The 11,278-nt window shown below is 39.1% G+C and overlaps 1 protein-coding gene and 1 long non-coding RNA gene across 2 annotated transcripts in view; both read right to left on the bottom strand.

The window, feature by feature from the left end:
• Positions 1-5,579: 5,579 nt before the first annotated feature.
• Positions 5,580-7,243, bottom strand: LOC310866502. Its single transcript, XR_014569927.1, has 5 exons — positions 7,139-7,243; positions 6,592-6,629; positions 6,318-6,365; positions 6,067-6,147; positions 5,580-5,717 (listed from the first exon to the last, which is right to left on the bottom strand). It is a non-coding gene; the product is annotated as an uncharacterized lncRNA (long non-coding RNA).
• A 1,648-nt stretch (positions 7,244-8,891) lies between these two features.
• Positions 8,892-11,278, bottom strand: part of LOC310866359 (ras-related protein O-RAL-like) — a 6,209-nt gene continuing 3,822 nt past the window's right edge. The window contains exon 5 of the mRNA XM_083775968.1: positions 8,892-9,401. Coding sequence (XP_083632094.1) covers positions 9,288-9,401 — 114 coding nt within the window. The 3' untranslated portion in view covers positions 8,892-9,287. The remainder of the gene's footprint in view (positions 9,402-11,278) is intronic.

Genomic DNA, 11,278 nt, shown 5'->3' on the forward strand with positions numbered 1-11,278 from the left:
TTGAAATGTACTGTAATTCTGCAAACTGTTAACAAATACTTCAATCAATAATTATAATGTTATAACAGATAAGTGCTCTTACCTTCAACCTTCACAACTGCAGCTCCATGTGAGCCAATCACATGGACTTTAATATGACTTCATGTCATTAATACTCATCACTTTATTAATATGTATATCCTCTGTTGACTCCAGCTGTAAGATGAGCTACTGTAGCTATAATCAGCTAAACAGAACTGATGATGTCACTTATTATGAATACTAATGCTCTATTCAGACTGTCGGCTTCACACGTGGACTGTTTACATCAATTAAGGATCGATTCTACGTCATTGATTAATTACTCCATCTATAAAAGTAAATAAAACACATTAACGGTTCATCCGGCTGCCTCGAGCTGTTTAGGCTGAGCTGCCGACGTCATCAACCCGGAAGACCAACATCGCCGACCCAGAGTAATCTAGTGAGAGAGATGACGTCAGTAGCGTTGACCCCCCCCCCCATTGTAATAATGGAATGCGAAAGTGCTCATTCTATCTCAATGGGATAGTTCCAACGTGTGGAACTACAGCCCATAGAGATCAAAGCGTGTCGCCACTCTCTAACTATTCCACTCATGGCAAACGAGCCAATCAGAAGCAGGCTTGAAGCGGCGTTGCCAAGTCTGCTTGTGTTTTTCTCTAAATTATATGTTTAAATGTTTTATTCTCTTTTTATTTACTGACAATCATCATGTTATCAAATTTGTATACATAAAACACATCAATCAAGTTTATATAAATATTAAAACACATCAGGTAACCAAGTTTATATAAATGAAATAACAACTAGTTTAATTCACAAAATAGTAGTTAAATGAGATAAACAACTATAGTTTAATTCACATAAAGAGCTAGTTTAATTCACATCCATTCATTATTAATAGTTATAAATAAAATAACGACTAGTTTAATTCACATCCATTCATTATTAGTAGGTTAATAACTAGTTTAATTCACATCCATTCATTATTAATAGTTATACATTAAATAACGACTAGTGTAATTCACATCCATAATGATCCATTCATTATTAATAGTTATAAATTAAATAACGACTAGTTTAATTTACATCCATTCATTATTAGTAGTTAAATAACTAGTTGAATTTACATCCATTCATTTAAAGTTTCTTTCCATTTGAGCACCGTCGTATGACAGAAAATAGCAGATCTACAAGCCCACAACACGTCGTGGTTGCAACGCGCTGTGAGCTGGTAGATCTTGCTAATTTCATTACATTTGTGCTTCGTCGCAGGACGGTGTCGAGCGCCGAAAATAGCAGATCTACAAGACCACAACACGTCGTGGATGCAACGCGCTGTGGGTTTGTAGAACTGTTGAGCTGAGCTGAGCTTTGAGCTGCACTGTGATGCAGAATGCAGTGAAAAGTGGGTATTAACGCCATCTGGTGGTGGAATTATACTGACAGAGCTACAATTATACTTCTCCGTCCAACAGTGTTTCACCACCCTCCATTTGGTAGCGCAGATACAGCAGAATGTAGTCTCTGATGCCACCTGGTGGTGACAACCGACAACTGCAGGACTCCGTCGAATGAGCAAATTTTGAATTTCCTGTTGGAGAGCTAGCAAATTTAAGACATCCGGTTGCCTTCAGAATAAAATAATTAATAATAATTCGACAGTGCTGTGACGGGCCTAGCTAGCCAGCTAGCCGCTAGCCGCTAGCTGAGCAGCTAGCTAGTAGCTGTGTGTCTTCACTTCCGGTTTTACAAAATAAAAGCTACTGCGACGTGTCAAGTTAATTCTTCAAGTGTTTCCGCTTTCCTTTCAAAATACAACCGACCCACCGGAAACAGCCGCTCGGCTGTTAATAAAACTAAATAATAATAATAATAAAATGTATTTATTTATTTGTAGCACCTTTCATGAAATGAAATGAAATGCAGCTCAAAGTTGTAGAAAAAAGAAAAGAAAAGCAGGAATAAAACATTAAAATAATAGCAGTAAATAATACAGTGAGGACATTAATTACAATAAGTTAGCTTTAGCTATCGATAGCTTTATGCTATCTTCATGGGTATTAATACGTGTTTAAGTGTTTTATTGTTGTTCTAAAAAATAGAAGATTATTTAACACAAACTGTCGATTCAAATAAAGAAAGTTTTACAACAAATAAAGTGTCTTTTGTACGTCATGAAGACACACAGCTACTAGCTAGCTGCTCAGCTAGCGGCTAGCGGCTAGCTGGCTAGCTAGGCCCGTCACAGCACTGTCGAATTATTATTAATTATTTTATTCTGAAGGCAACCGGATGTCTTAAATTTGCTAGCTCTCCAACAGGAAATTCAAAATTTGCTCATTCGACGGAGTCCTGCAGTTGTCGGTTGTCACCACCAGGTGGCATCAAAGACTACATTCTGCTGTATCTATTCTGTGCTACCAAATGGAGGGAGTCGAAAACAGCCGATGTGTATTTCATCCGTACGACGGTGACGCGCGTCGAAAACATCCGATGTTTAGGGTTCGTACTTCGGCTGTTTTCGACGACTGCGCAGCCGCAGTGCCGAGTCACAGAAGACTAGCTAGCCAGCTAGCCGCTAGCTGAGCAGCTAGCTAGTAGCTGTGTCTTCATGACGTAAAAAATACACTTTATTTGTTGTAAAACTTTCTTTATTTGAATCGACAGTTTGTGTTAAATAATCTTCTATTTTTTAGAACAACAATAAAACACTTAAACACGTATTAATACCCATGAAGATAGATAAATTGACTAAACACCGACTTGACGGACTGACTGTAAAACACTGTTGTACGGAAGAAGTATAGTTCTACATCTGTCAGTAAAATTCCACCACCAGATGGCGTTAATACCCACTTTTCCATGCATTCTGCAACACACGCAGCTCAAAGCACTGGTTCCATATTTACGGCTCTATAGCAGTGATTCTCAACCCGTTTCATTTCAAGGACCCCCGGTTTTACATGCGTTAGTCTACGGACCCCCATTTAATGGCATTTATATCTCTGAGACCCCCATTTACATTGTAATATCAATGTTCATTTAACTCTGAGTGTACAAATGGAACCAAATGGACCTGTCTGATTGATTGTTTGACATTGACATATTGCAGAATTACAGTAGCCTACATTTCAAGCACAACTCAAAACAAAACTGTTAACTGTGGACGACACCATAAAGCAGTGGTTCCCAAACCTTTTCATGTCAAGGACCCCCAAATAAACACCAGTAGAATTCATAGTTTTATAATTATTATCGTTATAAACTTCATAGTTAGGCTATATAATTAGTATCGTTATAAACACCAGCAGCTAGAATGCATAGTTGTGTATTCTGCATGTGTCCATGGTCACCACAAGGCGGCAAATATTTTGCGTGTATGTTCTAAATGTTAGTCATTGTTGTGGCGAAGCAACGTGTGTGTGTGTGTGTGTGTGTGTGTGTGTGTGTGTGTGTGTGTGTGTGTGCGTGCGTGTCCAAATGGACCCATATTGTATTGATCAAAGTTTGCTCGTTATCTCTTATAGAGGGTATGCACATGCATAAAGTGAATGGCAAATCGAGTGGAAAATTGAGTGACAAAGTTAATTTAAGGTTGTTTAAAGTCATTTAATGCAGTCAAATAGGACTTTTCTGTTTGGATGTATGGGCTGTCAAGGCCAGAAAGTAGTTTTTTGCCACTCAGTGGGGCAGTGGGCATTCCTGCATAACTTAGTTATGATGATGATATCACGTGACGTGCATACCCTCTATTATCTTATTGGTCCTTGAGCTTTATCACATTCTACACATTTTATCTAGATTTACATACATAGCATCCATCTAGATGTAGATCTGTTATCTCTCCTACCCAGCTAGCAAGTTATGGCGCGCCGCCGACGTGAGGCGGTCCCCGCGCGCCGCGGATCGTGTCCTCCGCCGGGCGCGTGACGCGACGTGGGTGAGTCGTTCTTGATCAGCGTGGGCCGCGCGCCCCGACGCGCGTGTAGCCGGCGCCCCGCTTCTCTGCCGCGACTCGAACGTCAGCTACGGACGGCAGCAGCAGGACAGCGTGAAGCTGTCTTATGACACCCCCCCCCCCCCATATATATTGCGACCCTCACCCCTCGATCCTCCCCCATGCTCACCTCCCTCCCACATATTTATAGAAACATAATTAAGCAGCAAATGTATACTTCATTTTGTTTCTTTATTAGGAAAAAAAAAAGGTTACAATGAAAACATTTAGACAGCCATGTTAAACATAAATAAAGGCACATAAACATAAAAGAAACATGGAAACATTTTAAAACAGACAAGTTTAGAATACAAGTGGTTGATTTTTATGCCATTTTTCTGAGAATGCACTTTAGGACCACACTTTGAGAACCACTGGCTCCTAAAATATATAAAACAGTAAAACACCAACTTTCCTGAAACCACCAGAACATTGTTGGATAAGACTGTCCACAATTCCACAATTTTCTGAAAAACCTATGTTTCTATATCAGTGGTTCTCAAATTATGTCATGTCAAGGACCCCAGAAATATTATGAACACCGCAGACACCTATCTGAAAATATGTTGTTCCAGGGACTACCCAGAAGCAAAGAGGAGTTAAAAACGTTTGCTCTGAAATAATATATATTCAAAGATTTGCACATTTTCAGGATAATAGCAGACCTACAAGCTCGTAGCGCGGTCCCTGGAACAACATATTTTCAGATTGGAGTAAATCGTTTGAACACCAATGATACAGAAACATCTAGGGTTTTCAGAAAACAGTCATATCATTTAAACACTTTAACCATCATTTTAAAAGCCGTTAGATTGTTGGCAGATCTACAAGGATTTGCTATTTTTTTTAAATCGTGAGAATGTGTCCCAAACCCAGTGAACGTTTTACCTCAAATCTGCAAGGATTTAGAAGACATTTTGTGGAATCAGTTCTCAAGTTTAATTTCTTATGTCTATAAAACACCAAGTCTATTCTGTGTGGTTAGCTATGTAGGCCCAGTAATGTTGCAATAACAGTTACACAGCAATAAACAGAACACACAATCGAGATTCACCTTTTGAGCAAGAAATCGTGCAGCATACATTTGAACCCTTTTCATGCCAAAGTTATTCAGCATTTGAGCCACGGACCACCGTTTGATGAGCTGCCTGCTGTGCCTGGCCGTTTCCTTCCTTTATGAAGCCTGACTGGTGGTGGCCCCCAGCAGAAGTTCCAGGATGCACCCTATCCAACGTCTCCAGCTCTCAGACCCCAGGTTTTCCGTCACTGAAGTCCAAGATCCCCTGGTTTTAGCCACTTTAACCATTATTTTAAAAGCTGTAAGCTGTTGAAAACGAGCTTGTAGATTTGCTAATTTTGAAACATTGTGAAAATGTGGCACAAATCTCTAACTATATATTCTTTTGCAGCAAACGTTTTAACTCAAATCTGTGAGGATTTAGAAGACATATCAGTTCTCAAGTTTAAGTGCTTAAGTCTTTAAAACACCAATTCTCTTCTGAGTGGAGTCAGGAGTTTCTGAGCGTAGCAATGTGTGTATGTCCCCATGTCTGTATTTCCGAGCACGGAAAGCTGGGTGCGTTCCTTGAGGTCTGGATGTTGCGGGGACCCCCACACGGTACAATGCAGGCTGGGTATAGACTGGATTCCTCTTTATCCATCACCATCATCCACTTCCTCCACGTGACCTCCTCATCTGTAATTTGAACAAAATCAAATACAAAATTTATATGGATTGCATTTGTATAGGGCTCACAACACGTGAGCTTGTAGATCGACTATTTTCACCATGCAACCAAGTGTAAATTCAGGCATTCTGAAATAGGCCTACCTACCATCATTGCTGTGAAATGTGGGATAACGTTTTGATGGCTGTGAGAACCACTGCCTTAACCCATTTAGACCTGAGGACGCATCTGTGTCGCCTCATAGGTTTTAAACATTATTTTAAATGCTGTTAGCTGTTGAAAAATAGCAGATCTACAAGCTCATAGTGTGGCACAGAGTGCCACTGTACTCATCAATCATTTCACTTGACAGCTCACCTCTGTATTGTCCTCGTCCTCAACCGGCTTTTCTGTGCCGTCTGCTTCAACAAGTTTGCCTGCCTCTCCTAATCCAACATCCTATAATGTAAAAGCAAATAAAACAAATTGACATAACTCAATGTTTTCAGACAAACAAATTATAGACAAAACTTTATTTACAAAATGTTATGATGGTAAAAATGGTACACAGTTACACATTGTTGGGTGCCAATTTTCTGTCCTTGGTAAAAATGAAAATGAACAATTACCTTAAATTAAAGAACGATGTCTCAGCTCTGTACAGCATGTCACCTTGTCTGTAAAATGAAAACAAATTCAAGTCAAATTTCTTTCAAATGCAACAGCAAACTTGTGTTTGTTTTCAGTAAAAAAAACGTTCAGTTGTTTCAAAAAGTAATTACTTAATTCAGTGGTTCCCACCAAATAACTGTTCAGAAAGAGCAGAGACAGGGCAGTTTTTGTGAGTTCCTTTAGAGTTGACAAGAACAGAGAGAAGAGTAAAAGAAATGGCTCAGAACGTACCTGCATGGCAGTGACCATGTTGGTCACTGCATCTGCACCTGTAATAGAATAACAAAAAAAGTATGTTTTAAACATTAGCCTACTATGTGATGTTTTTTACATTTGCAAGACAGACATTTGACGAAGATTTAGCCTTGCAGACCCCATTTCCATGCTGTATTGATGTGGTATAGGAGACTAAGTACTAAGGAAAGTAGGCTTTAGTTTTAGTTTTGTTGTTTTAGTTTTGTCCAACGGCAGTAGAGTCCAGATTGGGCTATGGACCAGAGCTACCTTAATATAAAACACCATAAGGCTTAAGCTGCAGTAGCTTTCTCTTTCTTTCTAACGGAGCTAGATGTTTTTAAGCCCGTTAAAATATCATGAGTTTGCTAACCCTATCCCCCCGTCCAAACAATAGATTACCCAGGTAGCTAGCTAGCTAGCTGGCTAGCTAGCTAGCTGGCTAGCTAGCTAGAGGAAAACATACACAGATAAAGATCGAAACCATTCTAACACGTGCAATTACACTACACACGGTAGATATCGGATATAAAAATACACTGACCTTTCGACTGAATTTCTCCGGAGAAAAACTGTGTAATATAAGCATTTGTTGGGCAGTCTTGTCTTCTGCCTCCAGCCCTCCACCATAGCGTCGACTCAACAGTCAACAAAAACAACAACACTGCAGGCAACAGCCTGCAATTCTGCAATGCATGCCGGGGAATGCCTCGGCCCCAGGCTAGCCTGAACTAAAGTGTTACAATTACTAGTCTGCAGGTACATATTATTATTAATAATAATAACAATAATAATAATAATAATAATAATAATAATAATAATAATAATAATAATAATAATAATAATAATAATAATAAATATAGCTGCAAGAAGAAGAAGAAGAATCCACTTAATTATATTCAATAATAGTTGTCTCTCGTCGGGCGGGGGAGGCAAGCCTTACGTCAGCGTGAGGAGGGGCTGTACATCGCTGTAAATTCACAAGGCATTAAAATGTAAATGAGCGCGATCGTCCCTCGCCCCGCTGTCGGGGCGAGGGACGATCGCGTTCGGGCGTGCTACGCGAAGAAATAGACAGCGGGAGGCGGTACCTAGCGGGGAAATGTTAGCTGGGTATTAGTCCGGGAGCATTATATCACATATCTAGATGTCTCACCATACATTATCTGTTATCTCTCTTATTAGTTTCTATCTATATATAATATTAAACACATGCAAAATAACTGACTAACTAAAAATAACAAATGAACGAAAACAAATAACTATAAACCAACTAATTTAAAATATTATTCATTATTTATTTATATATTTAATATTATTTCACTATTTATTGAACTGTATACGGCAACATAGAAAGGTGAAATAGTTTGACTCAACACAGTGATTGGCATAATATGCATTGTATATCATAATATATGGTATACATTATATAATTATAATATATGTGACCAGATTTGACTGAGAGCCTGCTGCCATCGCGCAAACTCCAGCTTTTCACCAATGGAGAAAAGCTTATTTAAAAAAAACAAAGAGTTAATAGCACAGGCAGACTCGTCACATAGTAGAGTAGAGTCTGAAATAAGTGTCAGAGCTGAAATAGACATGTAAATATGAAATAAATGCTTAAACATGTAGCTAGGTGTAATGCTAGAGACCACAGAAGACATGTAAATATGAAATAAATGCTTAAACATGTAGCTAGGTGTAATGTTAGAGTCCACAGAAGTGAACCTTTCAAGCTTGTTTTCTCAACTCGCTGCCAGACATTACTCTATAAGCCATATCTCCAAAACTGGTAGGCCAAACTGAACAACCAATATGTCAATTTGAAGCTGGGAGTCCCTGCTTTCACATGACATGACAAAACGAAAAAAGAAAAAAAAATCCAATGGCAGTCCCTCAGTCAAATTTAGTCACATCTTAGGAATCACATGTGACATGTTTCCATTTCCTTATTATAAACCACCTGTTTATACAACATAGGGCTGGGCAATTAAAGAACCAAAATGATACAGATATTTAGAAGCAATAACCAACTTAATCTAGTAGGTTAATCAAATAACCGAGAAGCTGTTTTCTTTTTTTCTCTCCACAACAAATTGAGTCGTTGTACAAGGGTGGCTATTTTAGATTTTAGATTAAATCAAAGACTTTGTTCAGCTGTGTTGCAACCATAATATTTACAGTATAGAGCAGCGTCGCAGACCCGCCTCCCTCAAGAGAACCGGAAAATAAATAAAGTATTTATTTAAAGACATTTACGCCGCCGACAAAGCCAACTCTTGTCGTGACAAATCATGACAACAAACACAATTTTTCGGGCTGAACAAATAATTAGAAAGAAGTTGAAAACAGCAGGTTACAACACTTTTTTTGTTGTTTTTCAAGAGTTGGCTTCGTACGACGCTGATAAAAGGTCTTTAAATAAATACGTTTTGAAATGTCAATGAGGGAAAAATGCATTGGGAACTATTTCCTGGGCCTGGCGTCGTCATGAAAGGGGGGCGGGACTGCGACGCTCTATAGGCCCTGTAAAACAAAGAGTATAAAATAATCCTTCGTCGAATGTTTGAAATAAATTGTGATATATATTGATTTGACCGTATCGCCCGGCCCTGCGACACGCTTCCCTTTTTGCTTTGGCACATTGTATTAAGCTTCTCTGAGTGCGTCGGGGGTTCTTCTTCCTGCCACTAGAGGGGGTTAGAGGACGCAGCACCTCTTCGGCTTCTTGCCACTGGAGCGTTCTTCTCTTTGCTTTCCAACAGTTTCTTTTTACGAACGTCACGCATGAGATCAAAGAACACCTGGGAGAGAGGGAGAGAGAGAGAGAGAGAGAGACAGAGAGAGAGAGAGAGAGAGAGAGAGAGAGAGAGAGAGAGAGAGAGAGAGAGAGACACACACACACACACAGAGAGAGAGACAGAGAGAGAGAGACTGAGCGATCATAGTCTGGCAATAGAGAAGGGCGGGCAGACAGACAGACCTGGCTGCCCAGAGAGGAGAGGCTGTGCTGTCACTGTGATGACGGAGCTATAGAGACAGAGTTACACTTCTTAACACAATGTAAAAACTACACACTGTGATGACGGAGCTATAGAGACAGAGTTACACTTCTTAACACAATGTAAAAACTACACACTGTGATGACGGAGCTATAGAGACAGAGTTACACTTCTTAACACAATGTAAAAACTACACAAATATTAGAGAGGAGTTCTTCCCAAAATTTGAAAGAAATTTCCCAGAATTCCGAAGTATGACAGAAAGGGAAAGATTTACCAGTCCTTCTGGGGAACAGAAAGAATGTGCCGTTTGGCTGCAAAATATGTCAATTCCTGTCACAAGAAAAGGGACAACCAGTAGGACACACATACATGTTTTATTTTCTGCACCACCTGCTTTATTTTATATTATTTCTATTTCTTTTTTCATATCATTGATATTATGTTATGTTGTTGTTTGTCATATCTGATTGTGCTTTGGCAACACTTGTAAAACGTCATGCCAATAAAGCCTGTTGAATTGAATTGAGAGAGAGAGAGAGAAAGGAGGGAGAGAGATACTTTTAGTAACCCTTTATGTCACCATTACAGCCCATTTGAAGCAGACGCTTCATCAGATCGTCATGCATTTCACACAACAGTCTTTTTTTTAAATCGTCTGTCATTATATCGTTGTGGCTTTAATTTCACACTAAACGATTGGTCGGCGACTAGGCATCAAACACACAAGTTCACCAAGACGCCATCTGGACCCCATACATATAGACTACAAAGGAGAACGGCCATAGCCATAGACCTCATCAGTTTGTGATGAGGTCAGCACATTTTGGTCAAGTGGATATGGCCTAATTTAGCCCAAGGAGTGTATTTGTGTAAAACTAATGCTTCATGAATCATGAAAACCCCCTAGTTCCATATGTCACATGCTACTTAAAGAATTTGTACTTTTTTGCCTTATATAGGATGTTACATATTATGCTAATAACTCAAATTCCCACGGGAGTTGAATTTCAATCTTTTAGTAGACACCTTTAGAAACACATTAGCATGTGCATCCCATACATTCCCTGGGGCTGGAGCACACATGGACTGGACATAATGTCATATGACATCCTCAACTTGCGGCAGGAGCCGTTTCTATTGAGTGAAAGATAAACAGTGTACACTACCCAACTTTATTTTATGAAAGAAATACAAATATTTATGTCCAACATTCTTAAAAAATAGCCAATTTAACCCATTTTGGGCGAGAACCCCTTTTGGTGTTAGCGTCATGTTATGCTTTAGCTATTGAAAAATAGCAGATCTACAAGCTCATCTACGAGACCTACGAGCTTGTAGGTCTGCTATTTTTGAAAAATCGAAGAATGACTGACATAGAAACATAGCTTTTTCAAAAAACTGTCAGGACGTAGAAAACATTTTTTTAATCAGGTCAAAATGGGTCAATGTTTAGGTGCCCACTCTTCCTGCACCCTTTTGCAATGTGAAATGCCACTGAATCTGTAGGCCTAATCCTTTTCCATTTTGATTCTGTCTCGTCATATTATGGGTTTTCGATTAAAATTTCGATTAAAATTCGATTAATCGTGCAGCCCTAGTGGGAACCCCTTTTGGTGTTTTAACTAATCTTTATGTTATACTTTAGCTATTGAAAAATAGCAGATCTACAAGCTCAT

Source organism: Protomyctophum parallelum (genome assembly GCF_964188405.1).
Source record: "Protomyctophum parallelum genome assembly, chromosome: 11".
NCBI lineage: Eukaryota > Metazoa > Chordata > Actinopteri > Myctophiformes > Myctophidae > Protomyctophum > Protomyctophum parallelum.